This window comes from Anastrepha obliqua, chromosome 2, assembly GCF_027943255.1.
Source record: "Anastrepha obliqua isolate idAnaObli1 chromosome 2, idAnaObli1_1.0, whole genome shotgun sequence".
Lineage (NCBI taxonomy): Eukaryota > Metazoa > Arthropoda > Insecta > Diptera > Tephritidae > Anastrepha > Anastrepha obliqua.
Genome location: NC_072893.1, coordinates 74,610,730 through 74,628,778, shown reverse-complemented (window position 1 = coordinate 74,628,778; position 18,049 = coordinate 74,610,730). Strand labels below are relative to the sequence as shown.

The window sequence follows — 18,049 nt, the reverse complement described above, 5'->3', positions numbered from 1 at the left end:
CATTAATTTTTACTATACAAATAATGCTGTTTTATCTTATGCGATACACGAGCGCGCCTTTCTGCTTGCATCCACATATGTATGTGTGTAATATTTATATTTAGTTTGGTTTAAGTTTGTTTTTTCTTGTTTTTTTTTTTTTGTTTTTTATTTAATGCCTACGTTACGTTATTGTTTTATTTGCAATATTTATTAAACTAGGACTTAAGGCTTAAACTTAGTTTACGTTCAAAACTCTCCACTAATTTGAAAAATAAAACTAAGAACATTTTCAAATTGCAATTTGCTGCTTTCTTTCTTTTTTTGTAGTAATTAATTGTAATTCGTTATGCTAACGCTCCGCTCAAGCTTATAAATTTACACATACCTGCGTGTGTGATTCTCTTTTTTTTTTTTTGTTAAATTAAGCATACAAATACACTCACTTATGCATACATTTTAACACAAAACGATGGTCGCAATAAAGGACGCACTTAAATTAGACACTTTTCGAGATGATGCAGTTTATTTTATTTTGCTTGTTTTCTAAATATTTTACAATAGTTTCTTACACACAAAATTACCATCTATTTTTTCCATTTTTTCTTTGTGGCTTTGCTGGCACATGAACAGCTTCAATCGCATACATATATGTACATTTAAATAAAGACAAGCCAGAACGCGTATGTGTATGTGACGTGTATGCTATGTGGTATGCATGTATACGAAATTGCAAAAACATTTTAAATCTGGCGTCAGATTGGAAAATTGATTTTTTATAAAATCGCTTCTTTTTTCCATAATGTATTCAAACTTAAAATTTTTGGTAAAAACCAAATCTGCTATATTTTTCAAATTCCTATAAGACCTCTGTGCAATTTAAAATTTTATTTTAGTGGTTCATAAGTGTACATATTCCATTTTTTCCTCCTCTTTCTACGTATGCATGGGGGTGTATATGTAGAATGGGTTTTTTTGTTTTATAAATGGCGCATCTTAGCTTTCCTCAATGTTTTGTATTTTTTCGATTTTTTTGTGGAGTGATGAACGCATACCTAAATATAATATTTTACACACCATTATTTTATTATTTAATTTCACGCAAGTAAATAATCAGAATTTCACAGTTTAGACGCCGCATACACACCCTTTACCTTAGCTTTTTCGATTTGATTGAATTTGTATACATGAATAATTACATTCAGGGCTTTCATTAGAATTTTTTACTTTTTACTTTTTATTTTTAAACCATCAGTGCATACGGTTAGAACTAATGAACAGATTTAATCGGCTGAATAGTACAATACGACTTTTCGTTTTATTATTATTTCTTTAGTATAGCTTTATTTATAAATTTTCCCGTAAAAAGTACATCTATGTATATATAACAGAATGCCTATACTAAATTTGAAAACAAAGACCTTTTTTTGATATTGTTCCCATTAGGCTGCTAGTCGCTTACTTACTAATATTATTATATTAATAATACGGCTGTAGACTATAGGTTACGATTTACTAAAGTAAATTTTTAATTTTCAATTACTTCATTGATATTATATAAATACATTAAGGAAAAGTTTAAAGTTAACATATTGAAAAATTTACACGCAAAGACGAAATAAAAAGATCCGTCATCATTTTTGTTTTTTTGTTTTTTGCTTGCTTTATTCATTTATTGTTAGTTTTATTTGTAAGACCACACTAAGACTTTTGAACTACTTACATTTGTAAAGAAATTATAGCTTTATGCATTCACTGTTACATTTTTATGCATTTAACCTTATATTACCTATTTCTCTCAATTTACTTACTATTCACACACATTGAAACACGAATACCTACACATATACATATGTATGCAAATCACAAAAATTTCGGAATTATCCCTTAAAAACGACTTCTTTTATTGTTAATAAATTTTACGTGCTTTCCATTAGTTTTCAATACGCTTACAAATTAACTTAAATTATCTTGCTAATCGTATGTATGTATGTATGTATACGTTAATATGTATGATTATATATATGTATGTACATTTATAAATATTACAAATGTTTGTAATAAACATTGCGTTTTATGTATTAAAAACTTGAGTTCGATACGATTTTTTAATTGATTGAATAAGTAACTTACGCTGCTTCTTTTTTCTTTTTTCGTTTCTTGTTTTTTTTTTCTTTATTTTCTTTTTCTTACTCTACGCGCTATGTTCTATGTACAATGCAGTTTTCATTTAGAACTTAGTTTGAAATTTGTTAGATGTAATTTTCAATGCACTGCACAATTTTCGCCCCGATTTTCATTTAACTGTCGTTAGTTGGCGGCGGGCGGTCGGGCGGTTGACCAGCAAATGTTTAACCGAGCGAAAATTGTGCAGCACACAAAATCGAAGAACAGTGTAGCTACCTACACCTTAACCTTACCAAAATAATGTATTCCTTTCTGTGCACGTGTATATGTGTGTGTAGAATGCAAATCTATGGTATGTATCTAAAGCGTGCGCACTGTCTAAGGCGAATCTGCATACACATACACATGTTGTATGAGTCACAGCGGTGAATTTTGTTGTATTGAAATGTGAAAATATGTTTGTTTTACGCTCATGGGGGTGTGTGCGTACACTTGGGCGGTTCTGTGTGCGCACACGCACACCCATGCAAATCTGACACACATTTGCCAAATTATTAAACAAAAAACCAAAAACCAAAATTTGTCGTTATTTTATGTTCAACTGCTGATAATAAATTGATTATATGTAAGTATGTATAGACCAATTAATCGTTCATAGCCACATATACAAAAACGAAGCGTCTTGTATATTTATGTATGGGTTTGTGTTGCAAGCACTGTGCATGAGAGTTGAGATACTGTACATACATATGTATATTACTTTTTACAAATGCTAACATATTTTCATGTAAAACTTATAGATATCAAAAATGAAGGAAAAATTAAACAGCGCTCATTTTATATAAAATTAATATTACAATATAAAAAGCTATCACAAAATAGAACTAAGCATGCGTGCACTAGCACTTATTATACAACTATGAAATATTTAATTTTTAAGGGGTTCAAGTTTTATAAAAAAAAAAAATAAGTGTTACTTACTTAACATCGTTTTAAATTACTTAAAGATATTATTTTTAAGATGGTAATATATGCTTCATGTTGCGACAGCACTTTTTAATGAGAATTATGTGCGCAGATTTAACTTAGTTCATACATATTTTTTTGGTTTTTTTTTTTTTAATTTATTTTTGTTTGTTTTTTCTGAAATAATAGTATAGCTTTTATTTGCGTATGCGCAAATTAGGTGTTTAGTCTAAAAAATGTATGAAAACTCGCGTTTGGAGCGGTGTTCGAGTTAATGAACCAAACCATTGTTTGTGAAAATATGTATTTGAACATATACTGGGCATGTTTTCCACTTTTTTTTTAATAAAATCTTGTTTTCTTTTAGTTTTGGTTTCATTTTATATGTACTCCAATCAATCAAATTTCGTAGTGGTTAATTAATCTTTTAATTTTTCACAATTAGATATTTTGTGTAGCCTTTTTTTTCCTTTTAGAATTTACTCATAGGCATACATACGTTGGACTTAGTAATCCGCTTGAGTTCATGCTATCAATAAGAGTTGTATTTTATGCTTGAATTTTATGTCGGCATATGAAAAGAAATGTCCTTCGCCGGTTTCGTAGCGATTTATGGAAAATTTGGAATCGCTGAAATTCTTATGAAGTTCATACTAATGAATTATTAACATAAAAAGTATAAATACTGAAAAGGCACATTTTATATTGTTACTGGATGTCGTATGCAATGATGCGTGCGCATCAAGCCGCTTTATGATACACAACTGCGGTATTAACCGACTCAATTGGGAAACTAAGTAAGCAATAGAAATAGTGTTGAGAGATATTTAAATAGGGAATTTGGCGATAAATTGTTAATGTAAGCCATGGCCTTTTTCAATTTATTGCTGCGTTTAACTTTAAGAATAAATGCGTTAAGATAGGTACCATCTCTCTCTATTCTATTTATATAGAACATAACCAGCGTAATGTGACCTATTATCGTAGCCAGAAAAAGTGAGTTCTTAAATGTTATCATTTAATGACATGTAAGATCAACTTTATTTTGTCTATGCTCAAGCGTTATTACTCGTACTTTCCACTTTTGACGCATGCAAAAAAAAAAAAAAGAAACAATCAAAAATTAAACGGAATACAGAGTTGCACGTTGCTGAACTTGGCAATTTCTTTGGGATTACTTTATTAATGCACAATTTATTCTCAATTACGAAACTTTATTTAGCATTAGTGCTTGGCTATTAAAATATTTAGTAATCAAAAATGCTATAGGTGTGCACACTAATACATACATGCAACTTGTTGCTTGCTTGATCATTTGTTCATTTTTACCGTTTTGAAATTTTTTCTGTGGATTTTTATTTAATAATTAATCGGTTAATAATTAAATAAAAATGTTATTAGTTAAAAATATATATTTACAAAAACTGCATTCCCTCTTGATTTCCTTTCATACTTTTTATACAAAATTACTTTGTGTTTTGATTTTGTAGTTTATTCTTTTGCAGTTCTCAATGTGTTAAAAATAAACTTTTACGTCTTACATTAAATTTACATATACATAACTATGATTTATGGTAGATTATTAATTATTTAAATTGCATTCATGGATCTCTCTATATATATACTATATGTGCATGTGCATGTGGCAGAGTGTATTCAACGGCTTTTTAAGAATGAGTATAATCAAGTTAACTTTAAAAGCAGAAAAGTACCAAAAAAACAAAAAAAAACTTAAATAAAGGATAATTCTAATGCGTACAAAGGGGCGGTTGCATATACGATAAGCTTCGCTACATTTGGTAATCAATGCTTTGAAGGTGCAGCCTTCGAACAGGCGACACAATTTCGATTTTAACAAAAAGCTAAAGATTACTACTTTTCATATTTTTCATAAAACTAAGTACGCCTGAAAACATAAATTTCTCTAGAAAAAAAACACAACGCGTGTATTAGTTGTACGCAACCGCAGAGGGTTTAGTGTGCATTCATCTCACGCGGTAGCTAAGCTGCATTATACTGTTTGTTTGATCGATTTTGTCTATATTGAGTACTATGTCCTTCGCTACATGCATGCATCTCACGCACCACAGCTCTTCCAATGGAACATGTGATAATTGCTGCACAAAGTTTTAAACGCGATTCATTAATTATTAAGTCTACATATAATCCAAAGAAACAAAGAAACCATAATCCTAACTTATAGTGGTAGGTAATTTGAAAATTAGTAACCTCAATGTGGGTACCACAAATATTTAACATATATAGCATATAAAAATTCAACTAAAGTTAAAAATATTGTATAATTGAAAAACCTGTAGTTATTCAATTTCGGTTTGTCTCAGTAATAACGCGGGTACATTTTGTTGCTGTTGTTGTTGAATGCAGGTGGTGCCTGCAACTGCTAATTGCTACACTAGAGCTGTTCCACGAATTTGGTCAGCTGATCGGATGCATCGGTAACGGCTTGGCCGCCACCGGCACCGCCGACCACTCCACCTCCGACAACACCTCCTACACCTACATCCTGTGACACACCACCCGGCAGTGGTGATTGGTGCGGCGCATGCATACCGCCAACGTGATTATGTAGGCCGCCGTCGTGAGACGGACCTTGTGGCGCTGGTGAATGGCTCATCACATGATGTGGTGAAGGTTGGGCTCGTGGCGATGCCGATGGACCGCCAGCACGTGGGGATGGCGCTGAACGCGGTGACGGCGTTGGCTGCGGCGAACGTATGGGTGGTGAAGAACGTGCCGCCGTTTGCATTAGCTGCTGTTGTAGAGTATGCGGCGTTGGTGGACCCATTACATTGGGACCACCCACCATGCCGACACTGGGACCACCTACCACACCACCACCTTGCATCATTTGCTGCTGCTGTTGCTGTTGTTGTGGCACAGCACCTGACATGCCACCCATTTGCTGTTGCGGTGTTGGTGGCTTCAGACCTTGTTGCATCGCTGCTGCTGCGGCCGCGTATTGATCACCTGGTCCACCAGGACCGAAGTTACCACCGGCAAACTGTTGTCCGCCACCACCACCCATTTGTGGCGGCGCACGTTGTCGTTGCGGATAAGGGGGCGGGTAGTTGGGCATTGGCATTTGACGCGCTTTAAACCACTGCACATTAGGCATCTGTGGAGAACACAGGTTAAAAGAGTTAGTCACAATTTAATTTGAACTCGCTGCCGCTATTCAACAACTTACCGGTCCTTGCTGCTGCATGCCGCCAGGAACTTGCTGTTGTTGTTGCATCATCATCGGGTTTTGCATGCCTGGCATTCGCTGGTGTGGCGGCCCTGGTTGTTGCTGTTGCGGCTGCATTACCACCTGTTGCTGATTCGCCTGCGACATTTGCTGCTGCTGACTCATCATATGCTGCAACTGTTGGTTTTGTTGAATTATTTGTTGTTGCTGTTGTTGCTGCTGCTGCTGCTGCTGTTGTTGCGGTCCATTTCCATTTGGTCCGCCTCCAGCGTTTCCAGCGTTCGGTTGGCTCTGTTGGCGTTGCTTTATAATGGCAGCCATTATTTGCGGATTACGTTTAAGGACTTGCAATATCTGCTGGTTGTCATGTGAGGGATTGTTTTTAATCTTTTGCATAATAAGCGCAAGCTGGGCTTCGTTCAGCGTTTGCCCGCTACCAACAGCTGCTCCATGCTGGCCACCCTGCGGTCGAATACCACCACCTGGACCACCTACCTGGCCGCCAACGCCCATACCTCCCATGCCAACGCCACCACCACCAGGCATATTACTGCCACCAGCATTGCCAGTGCCCATATTACTGACTGGGCCACCAATCATTTGACTCGAGCCGCCAGCTCCAACCATACTTATCATATTCTAATAGTTAAAGGAACATAAATACATTTAAGTATATACTATACAAATGTGATACACTTCATTTTTTTTCTATCCACTTACCGGCTGCATGGCGTTCTGCTGCATTTGAACCTGGGCTGTGCTTGGTTGACGCATGCCTTGATTGGCATTGCCTTGATAGCGATTACCGCCACCCCATTGATCCATAGGCATGCTATTGCCCATGACAGCATTTACGCCACCAGGACCCATTTGGCCAACGCCTACACCACCTACACCGCCAACACCAACCGGCACATTTCCAACATTCCCTCCAATCATACTTCCACCAGGATTGCCTTGATTTGGCATTCCTCCTATATGACGTTGCATTACGGGAGGCGGCATTGGGCCGCCTTGTTGGCGTGCTGCTTCTTCTTGGACCTATTGAACACAAAACAAAAATACCATTTGAAGTTTAAGTGCGAAAAATTACTATCTACCTATGTGCAAGAATGTGAATAATTATTATGGGTTTACTTAAGATTACTTATTTGTGTTCACATTCATCTAAAAATTTCTCTAATACTAACCTGTTTAACCACCTGTAAAACATTGGGTGAAGGTGAATGACCACCGCCTGGTTTCATACCAATACCAGGTTGATGCGGATGCGGTGAAGTCATGCCTCCCATAGGTGCTGACACAGGTGAAGGTACTGCTACTGTAGAAGGACTCATTCCGCCTGCGCCGGTTGCTGCCATCAAAGCTGGTTGACCAGGCATATTCGGTTGAGCCACGCCAACGCCTTGCATACCAACACCAACATTGACGCCACCGCCCACACCCACTCCAACAGCACCAGGTCCGACCACTCCGCTCGGCCCTACAACCTGGCTAGTTGCAACGCCAGGTCCACCAGTTAGTGCTGCAGGTGTGGTAACGGTACGAGTCATAAGCGCCATACGACGGCGCAATAGTTGTTGCTGTTGCAATCTGTGATTAAAAAGTAAGTTAAAGTAAATAAAGAAAACTTCTCGAAATCAATAGCAATAGCATACTTTTGCTGTAGTTGTTGTTGTTTGAGCTTATGTTTGATGTTTGGACAAAAAGGCACTGGGCATTTCTGTTCCTGGCAGTGCTTGGCGTGGTAGCAGCAGAGCGCAATGAGTTGTTTGCAAATTGGGCAGCCACCATTGGTTTTTCGCTTGCAGTTCTTTGTGTGCTGCACGACGCGTTTCATCTTCTGGCACGAAGGTAAACGGCAATTGGCGTCACGACACTGACACGCATGCACCAGTGACTGAATGCAGCGTTGTATGGATTGCTTGCGCGCTTCTTGAGGATTAGCTTGTTTGAGATCAGCTGGCGATGAACCATCATCAATGTCCAGCCCGAGTTTCTCCATCTTATGCGGATGCCCGACTTTCTCCTTGCACACCGAGCAGAGATCAAAATCCTATAAAATCGTGCATAAATAATATTAAAAGAATTATAATAAAGAAATTAACGAAACGTTATGTTTAGATATTAATAGATAGGCGAAGATAGCTAGACTCCTTAGGAATTGCAGGTACTAATGAATGAAAATGTGAAACTCCATTGAATATGCTGGAACTTAGCAGCAAAAAATAGTCCTTCAGAGGGTGGGTGGACTAGGTACAGGCGAGCCGATTTTGGAAAAGATAACTTCTTCTAGGATAGTTTGGCGTTTATTAGATCATAAAAGGGAATCGGAAACAATTCCGTGGTTTCAGGGAGTCGGAAATTTCACAACTCAGTTTGTTAATGCAAACACATCGGCGATGAAATATCTCATTTCTGTGAACAAACGGGAAATAAAATCACCTCAATCGATGTAAACTTTCCAAGCATTCTTAAATTTCTTATGACAGAATTTACTTACAATACTTTCGAAAAAAAATAAAATATTTATTGCCAATACTGGATGGCAACACCCTTGACGAGGAACGTAAACGAACAGAACGAGAGAATAGCGTCTCTTTGATTCAACGCAGCCAGCATCATTCACTCACTAACTTACTGGCCGCCAGGACGAGCTGACGCGTCGTTACAGTTTCTCCAGGCAAGCGTATATTTCGTAGTTAGTATTGAGTGAAATTAGATAAATAAACTAGGTAATATTGAATAAAGTCAAATAAATAAGTTACTAGCTATAAAGTGGTGACCCCGTATTGACGACCGATTCACGTGGCACGGCTCGCTTTTAAGCCGTCACCATTTTGGAAATTAGATTCACGTCTTTAGTTCGCGCAGGTAGAAGCACAATTAATGCGGGCAGATATCACTACCGATGACACAAAATATTTTACGTTGGTTACTGAAATTGATTCAGCAGTATTTTCACACTGTATAGATATAAATGCAAGTCCACCCGCTGGCGTAAAGAACGACGTATTAAAGAAGCGGCTCATTGACGAATCCGAAAAATCAAACGAAAAAAGGCTAAAACGTTTGGGAACGAAAAACTAACAGCATTATTCCGTGAAATGAAAGACCTCGCAAATCAGCGTTTGGACCAATAAATTTTAAAATCGCTTTAGCTACAACACTTGCCTGTGCACGTGCAACAGATTTAGGAAGGCCGACAACATAATGGATGTTTCAACAACGAATAGCAACGAGAACGACATCAGCACTCCTGATATATCAACTGCAATCTCTGAATTGGAGATCAGATTAGATCCACTGGTATTTAATAAACGTCGTAGTACATGGCAAAGTAAAAGGAATTGTAATCGTGGCGGTGACACTGCACGCCTGCAGCCGCCCAAAAAACAACGCGCAATAAAGGCTCGATCAGCAGACAAACCATCTGTTGGTACCATCGCACATTTGGTGAAAGTGCAACACGATGCCGTCAGTCATGTGCTTACGGCAAAACTCCTTCGGAAAACTAGTTGCCCCTCCGCGTAGAACGGCAACCGCGGAGGCCGATTTATTTTCAGCCGCCTTTACGTTCGTGATAGAATATCTTCCCAAAAATTTTTCGTCGACACTGGGCTGAGATTTCAGTGATACCCAAACTTTCGAATGGCAGTGATCACACAGCAGCTATGAAATTAGTTGCTGCTAACAGCACGCAAATAAACACATATGGCACGAAACGTATTACGTTGAATTTGGGTTTACGCAGACCATTTTCCTGGATATTCATAATCGCAGAGGTTGCACATACAATTCTCGGGGCTGAGTCTTTGCAACACTTCGACATATTAGTAGATGTAGAAAGTAAATTAATCATCAACCGGACAAACAAGCGTTCGAACCACTTGCCAAATAACAAAGGGAGGCAAATGACTTTTATAAGATAATAGCACGGCACGCTGACCTTACACATGGCTCGAAAAAAATATAAAAAAAAGCATTACATGTACGTCCGACAATATTTTATTGAGACGAAAGGAGCACCCGTGGTACAAAAAGTTTGCCGCCTCTTCCCCCGAGAAGCTGGAGTGTGCTAAAAAAGAATTCGAGTATTATGTCCGTTAAGTTGGCCCCGCCATTTTTGAATTTCGTGTTTATTGAAATTGTGCTGCAATGTGCTATTCTTGTGCCGTATTGTGCCGCCAAAAGAAATTTTATATCTATTTTTTTTCTATTATTTTTTCAATTTTTAAATTATCAACCGTTAAGCTGGCCCCGCCATTTTCTCCGATCTGGAAAAATTAAGAAGCACTGAGTTCTGTTCGACTTGTGCTGTTTTGTGCCACTTTTTGTTTTCTCGTAATTGCCAAAATAACAGTGAAAAATTTTTTTTTTGTTTTTTCGAAACACACAAAAATTTTTTTTTGCGAAAAAATTACTTGTGCTGTATTGTGCTATGCCTGTGTAATATTTTTGCCCTCTAGCGTTTTTTTCTAAGACATCTAATTAATGGAGAAAAATTGAAAAATAATTTTTATATTCTAATAAAGCCAATAACGTAGAAGACTGGAATGCTATCTGTAATAGAAATATTAATAAAAGAAAGAATGTCAATGACTTGAATGAACAAAATGAAAATGTTGAAATCATTTGCAGTGATAATAAAATGTCAGAGGTATCCGAGCAAACAGATGAATCTGATCTCAACTATGAGTCAAATTGGCGAAACAAAAATGCACCAAAGCGGCCTCGAAGGTACGGTGAACCACGACCAAATTTCGACCCTGATCTACCAAAAACGACGATGATACCAGTCATCATCAATGGTAACTATTGCCAAAATGTCCATGACAAGGAAAAGATTTTCATTGTTAAAAACACGTGCCCGTTTGACAGCACTTGTCAAATTTTGGCTACATGTTTATTAAATAACAAAGCGTATAAAGAAATTATTGACAACGATCCTAACCCAATACATTTGTGTGCGCAAATATTGCTCCAGGATGGACAAAAGATTAAGTTTTTTAAGCAACGAGCATATCTCCTTCATGAAGTAACAAAAAGTTCAGAAGCTGGAAACATTATAACAGTTAAAGCACAAAGCAATATTGCTAACTTTTTAATTGCCGTTTTTGCAAAGACACCCTCATGTACAATATCGCATATATGCCAAATTTGTGGTAAACATGAAGAACGCACAAGCGCTGTGTCAATCACAACGACATGAAATGTGGAGGATTCAAAGACCTTGAGAAGGCAATCCGTAATAGTATATTTAATCGCAAGTGTTGCAGCCAAACTCAAACCATGTCACGAAAGTATGGACCAACGCTATTGGTTGATACCGACATGGGAAGTCGCGAACAGATTACGCTAAATAAAATTCCACCAGTTTTGACTCTTGAAGAAGAAACTTATACACTTGCAGGTGTTGTTGCATATGTTGGAGCGTTTAAACTCGGTGTCATTGGACATTATGTCGCTTACATCCCGATGTTTGAGCGCTGGCTACTATTTGATGGAGACAGCAAAAATCCTAAATCATCTATTATATATCCTAAAAAATTAGTACATGCACACATGTGCATTTATGTAATTAATAAATCAAAATAAAAATGTATTTACATTGTATTTTTATATTCCCAAAAATCATTTTTTCAATTTTTCTCCATTAATTTGACGTCTTAGAAAAAAACGCTAGAGGGCAAAAATATTACACAGGCATAGCACAATACAGCACAAGTAATTTTTTCGCAAAAAAAAATTTTTGTGTGTTTCGAAAAAACAAAAAAAAAATTTTTCACTGTTATTTTGGCAATTACGAGAAAACAAAAAGTGGCACAAAACAGCACAAGTCGAACAGAACTCAGTGCTTCTTAATTTTTCCAGATCGGAGAAAATGGCGGGGCCAGCTTAACGGTTGATAATTTAAAAATTGAAAAAATAATAGAAAAAAAATAGATATAAAATTTCTTTTGGCGGCACAATACGGCACAAGAATAGCACATTGCAGCACAATTTCAATAAACACGAAATTCAAAAATGGCGGGGCCAACTTAACGGACATTCGAGTATTTGCTGGACCGAGGAATTCACAAACGTTCGAAATGCCAGAGGGCCAGCCCATTACATATGGTACAAAAATCTAACGGGACCTTGTGACGACTATAGAAGGCTGAACGCAAAAACCGTTCCTGATAACTACCCGGTCCGCCACATATTCAAGACTTCGGTGGTGAGTTGTATGGCAAAAAGATTTTTTTTCGTGATCGATTGCACGAAAGCGTACCACCAAATTCCGGTGCATCCAAAACATATTCCGAAAACTGCTATTTTGACGCCATTTGGTTTATTTGAGTTCAAGTATATGACTTTTGGTGTTAGGAACACCGCACAAACTTTCAGCGATTCATCGACTCGTCGCTTCCACAACCCCAGAAGAGCATGCAATTCACGTTTCCACGACAGTCGTTTCTACGTTACCGAAACGACCGAAACGATTTATATCCGGCCAAGGACTCCAGCATGTAAGTAGGGGGAATGTTTATGCTGTTGCAACAACAACAAGCATGCAATTCTCCTCGAACAATTGTTTGATCGCCGTCGGGAGAGAGGTTTGGTAATCAGCGGCGAAAAATGCCAAGTAGGCCAAGACGAGGTAAAATTTTTGGGCCACCTCGTGTCGGCTAAAGGTATCAAGCCATTACCAAGGAAAGTAAAAGGCATACTCGAATTATAAAAAAGCCGAAAGAAGTTCATAAATTAAGATTCCTGGAAGCCAAAAATCTTTATAGGTGATTTTTGCCTCATGCTGCTGCTACCGAAATTCCACTGCAAAAGCTAATGGGCCCCTGCAAAAAGCGTTATAGAACAGTGATCGCCTGGACAATAGAAGCAACGCAAGCTTTTGAAAAATTAACAAAAAAAAACACTTAGCGGAAGTGGCACTCCTAGTTTTTCTGCTAAGAGGCGCGACGTTAGCATTAATGTCAGATGCTTCGGATATCGTCGCCGGTGCAATTCTTCCCCAATGGGTCAGAAACAGCCGGATGCCACTAAGATTTTACTCGCAGAAGATTATCTTAACCGAATAACGATACAGCGCTTATGACCGCGAGCTTTTGGCCATTTACAAAGCCATTCGACACTTTCGTTATTTTTTAGAGGGAACGAGTTTTACCATCTTTACTGATCACAAACCGCTGACACACGTTTTCGATCAGAAGTGGGTGAACCTTTAACCACGGCATACTCGCCAGTTAAATTTTATCAGTCAATTTTAATCCGATATTAGACATATCAGTGGCACTGGAATTTTATCACAATCGCACTGTTGAGCTTTGCACGCGCCGGATTAGAGGAGACAAGCTGCTCATGAAAAGACAAACCCGATCGAAAACACTTCAGATTCTCGATATCTTTATTACAAGGTGCGCCAACTGGCTGTCTGCTGGCAAGAAAGCGATGCGTTGCTCATTTACTGTGACAGCAAGCCCTAATATATCCTCGTGAATTATCTTTGAAAGCTTCCAATTCAGTTATTTTCTATGCGACGCTTTGAACTAACAGCAGCAAGTGCTGTTGTTGTGGTAACAGCATAAACAGTCCCTATAAAGGTTTGGTGAATGCTGCTGCTACTGTCAAAGTCCTCAACCTGTTAAATATTCGAGTCGTGCCGGTAACGTAGAACCGACTGTCGTGGGAGCAAGTGCCTTCTTTTTTGCTCAATTTCCTTTCAATTTAGATAAAACAGCAGGGAGAGTAACAGAAGATGAATCTGTGCTCGGTCGAAATTTGTGGAACAAAAATTTGGCAGACGACATCACAGCTTAAAGCCGTGAATTAAACCTTAATTATTTCTTTATATTTATTGCGACAAGCAAAAACTCAACTCAAAACCTTAATTATTTCTTTGAATTTATTGCGACAAGCAAAATATTTTAAATAATTACAAGGTAACACCCGCGAGCTTACAAGAAAAACAGGGATACTTTCAAATGTCTTACAAACTAAAATATTATTCAACAACCACTCAAATACGTCCATCGGTTGTAACTTTAAAATTTATAATCATGCAAAGACCAAAAACAATAAAAAGAAATATCACATATACTCACATCACAAACGGTGCAGTGGTATCGTGTTTCCACTGCTGTTTTACAATTGTTGCACGTGTAGACAAACTTGTCTTGGCCTTGGTTGTGCAATTCGTACAGCATGCAGAGTGTTGAGAATTGCGCGCGTCGAAGCGATGAAAATTCGTAGTGTTTATCTCTCGCCAGTGTTAGGAATGCATCACGGCCATCCATCAGATCGCAGGCTAGCAATGGATCTGGATCTTGTATGGGCTGTAAAAACAAAAAGCGTGGTTTAAAGTTAAAGTTCGCAAATCCACTGATAACGCAATCACAATGGCGTTAAGAAAACACTGTATATGTAAGATAAGTACAAGTAAATCTATTTGTAATTGAATGAGCTTACCGCCAAGCTTGCAGCTGACTGCGCTGAATGCAGACGTATCACAAAGAACACCTCCTTGTGCTTCTCCATTGTGGCATAGATCTTGGCGGAGAGGTCATTGCCTGTCTGTTGTTCATTGGTTTTCTTGTTGTTTTTGCGCTGTGCAGCCTTAGATTTATTCGACTTTTTAGCTTTCTTTTGGCCCTTTTTCTTGCCATCACCGCTTACTTCATTATCTTCAATGGAGAATATCTGTGAAGCAAAACAAAAAAAAATTAATTTTACACTTTACATGAAATTCAAAGTGTAAATCTTACATTGGCTGCTGCGGCAGCTTCTGCTGCCTCGGCTTGTTTCCTTTTCTCCTCTTCCTCCTGATCCAACTCTTTGATACTTTCTTCCAACACATTGGGCCAGAAATCACCTTCAAAATAAGGCAGCTCTGCCGCTGAAGTTAATTTGTCTTCCATTGCCTGCTTCAAGATATCCTTGTAATCCTGTATGGTACGCTCAATCATGCCCTTGTCCAACATCTTCTTGTACCATTCTTGTAAGCGTTTTGGCTTTGGTATTTTCTGGTCTGTCGGATGACAATGAAAGATGTAATCGTCGCCTTCGGACGGTGGGCACGCCCAAATATGCGCCATTGTGTAGCCCAACTGCTTCACATAATCCATATAACCCAGCAGTATTTCATGATACACTGCAGTACGATATTGGCGCGGTCTAAAGAAGTGTACCGAATCCAAGTAGGCGATATACACACGCCGCGTATTCGGTTGTGGGCATTCTGAGCCATATTCTTGTACGTGCATACCAAAGAAGCATACATCGACGCCATCCACCTCCTCAAAGGCGAATAACGCTTTCGCACGATACGGAAACTCTGAAGACATTTCACCATTATCGACGAATCGTCGTCGCATGCCCGGCTTTACTTCGACACATTTGTCTGACGAAGATACAACGCGGATGTGAACCTCACCAGCGCCTGCTTCTTTCTTCTTCAAAAAGTTATTCACACGTGTTTCAATGTAAATTCCAAGTTTTGTAGTGGGCAAACGCTTCGCATTGAACTTGTTCTCCTTCCGTTTGGAATTCTTTTTCTTAAGACAATTATCACAAACGAAACCACCCGGCCAAATGGTATCTAGCCAGAGCACGCAAATTTGATGTTGCTTGCGACCGCATTCCTGGCAATCAACAAAAGGCTCCAACTCTAAATGATCATTTTTCATCTCTCTGAATTGGTCCTTGCGAATTTGACTAGTGTGTGAGTGGAGAAAATTTTAAAAATAAAACGAAAAATATTCAATTAAAATTATGACAGCATAATCTACTGTTAATTCTCAAGACGTGAGACGAAATTGTATTAAAAAATTATATTTATCACGGTATCTACTTACGTTTGTGACTGCTGTGGATCATCGCCCAGAGTAACGGTGTCTCCTTGAATGTCGTTGAAGCATTTTTGGCAGAAAGTGTATCTGTTTGAGGCAACACCATAATCCTTTAGACTTTAGTATTTACAAAACCAATACGAATTTTAACAAATTGATTATATTTTTTTTTTTTTTATTATGAGGTGTAAGTACGAATGTGTGTGATTGCGTCCCAGCAGCAAAGAATGAGCAGAAACAGGTGGAAGGCGATCGGATAAACGTTATGAAAAAACCAAACGAGAAGCAATGGTGTATGATTGTTGATACGTGCGTTTCGTGCGTTTTGTGGACGTTCGTTTTTTGCATTTTATGTACAGCAAATTTTCGATGCAGTTGGATGTGTATTTGTGTGGGAGTGAGCGTAGTACATGAGATTAATATGCGGTAGCAGTGCATGTGTACATATGTACATGTGGATTTAAATCAAGTCGTTAGTGAGAGCACGAAAGCAAGTGGGTGGTGGTTAGGCGTTTAGGCAGATGGTTGACACCGCAGGTTTCAAGATGTTATTAATAAGCGTATAGTTGTAAGTAGCAAGCGATCAGCAGTTAAAGACGGCAACAGCGATAGCGGTGGTTATAAAAATGGTTTGTGTTGATGTTACACAATAAGCAGATGTGTACGTAAGATTTTAATTGGTCGATGGTTGTTGATGGATGGATGAATTTAGTTGGTAGTTGATCGATTTTTTTATTAGGATTGCATTTTTGTTTTTGTTATAGGATGTTACAGACGCACACAATGAACCATTACCACAAGAATTTGATATATTTGTTTTTTTTTATGGATATTGCAAAGGAATAGAAGAAAATAAAAAACAACAAGGTTCACATTAGAATTGTTTGGTTATAAAATATAAAAAAGGTGATGTCACTATACGACTACATACATAAAAACAAAATACATGTAACTACTGTATTTTATATTTAATTATTCTTTAACATAGTTGTATTTGTAACGAGGTTAATAGATATAATTTACTATAAACTCACTGGTAAAAATAAAAAAAATTAAGCGTTTAGTGCGTGCATGTAATTATTAGTGCAGGTGCAATTATTTTTATTTAATCATTGGAATTACGGTAAGTTTTAAATTCGTGCCTCTTTTGTGTCACTTAAATCGAAAAGAATGTATTCGATAATTTTACTCTACGAGTATTGCCATTAGCAGTGGCAAGGAATATGATTTCCCCACGACAAATGACCGTTTTTGTATGTAACATTTGATACTCTTTTCTTACTAAAACAATTTATGTATTATTATAATGCAAATTCGACTTTATCCTGTTTGTTTATTATTCTTGTTGTTCTTGTAGCAGCATAAACATTCCCATACATACCAGGGGAATGCTGGAAATAAAACAGCAATCGGCGGTATGAGTGATCCAAGACGAGGTTACTTAATCCAACAAAAGTTGTTCGCGGAAGCAGCAAATCAAAGAGAGAGGTTCGTCGTTTTTTCGAAAAATCTGGTCATGTCTCAACGGTACCACAATGCCAGCTCTCACGTATGTTTCACAAAGAAAAATTTTTGACAAGGTGCCCTTAAAAATAAAATGCAAGGTAAACGTTTTTCAACGTCAGAATCCTTTAAAAAGCTCGTTTTGTAGACATCCACTTCTGAGTGGAAAAAGTGATCTGAAAGTTGGTCCAAGCGAATGCAGAAGTTTATTGACTTCCAACAAGAATATTTTGAAAAACAATAACGTCATTTTCATCATATAAAGGGCAACCCTCGTATTATTAAAAAAAGGCGTATGCCATTTTTACGAGCGGAGTGATTAGACGCTAGAGCGCACGCTCTGCTAATGTGTAGCTCTCGCAAGATGGACACTCACACGCCTAAGTAGGTAGTGTGACTCTAAATAAATTGGAAGTATAAA

General features: G+C 37.8%; 1 protein-coding gene across 7 annotated transcripts in view; it reads right to left on the bottom strand.

Moving 5' to 3' along the window:
• Positions 1–337: 337 nt before the first annotated feature.
• LOC129238634 (histone acetyltransferase p300) overlaps positions 338–18,049 on the bottom strand; it is a 35,795-nt gene continuing 18,083 nt past the window's right edge. For 6 of the 7 annotated variants that reach the window (XM_054873730.1, XM_054873728.1, XM_054873727.1 and 3 more), the window contains exons 9-17: positions 16,132–16,242; positions 15,043–15,991; positions 14,747–14,977; positions 14,383–14,613; positions 7,939–8,336; positions 7,471–7,873; positions 7,001–7,321; positions 6,281–6,919; positions 338–6,208 (exon numbers count right to left, since the gene is read on the bottom strand). In XM_054873730.1, coding sequence (XP_054729705.1) covers positions 5,486–6,208; positions 6,281–6,919; positions 7,001–7,321; positions 7,471–7,873; positions 7,939–8,336; positions 14,383–14,613; positions 14,747–14,977; positions 15,043–15,991; positions 16,132–16,242 — 4,006 coding nt within the window. In that variant the 3' untranslated portion in view covers positions 338–5,485. The remainder of the gene's footprint in view (positions 6,209–6,280; positions 6,920–7,000; positions 7,322–7,470; positions 7,874–7,938; positions 8,337–14,382; positions 14,614–14,746; positions 14,978–15,042; positions 15,992–16,131; positions 16,243–18,049) is intronic. The other variant, XM_054873732.1, reaches the window with a different exon arrangement.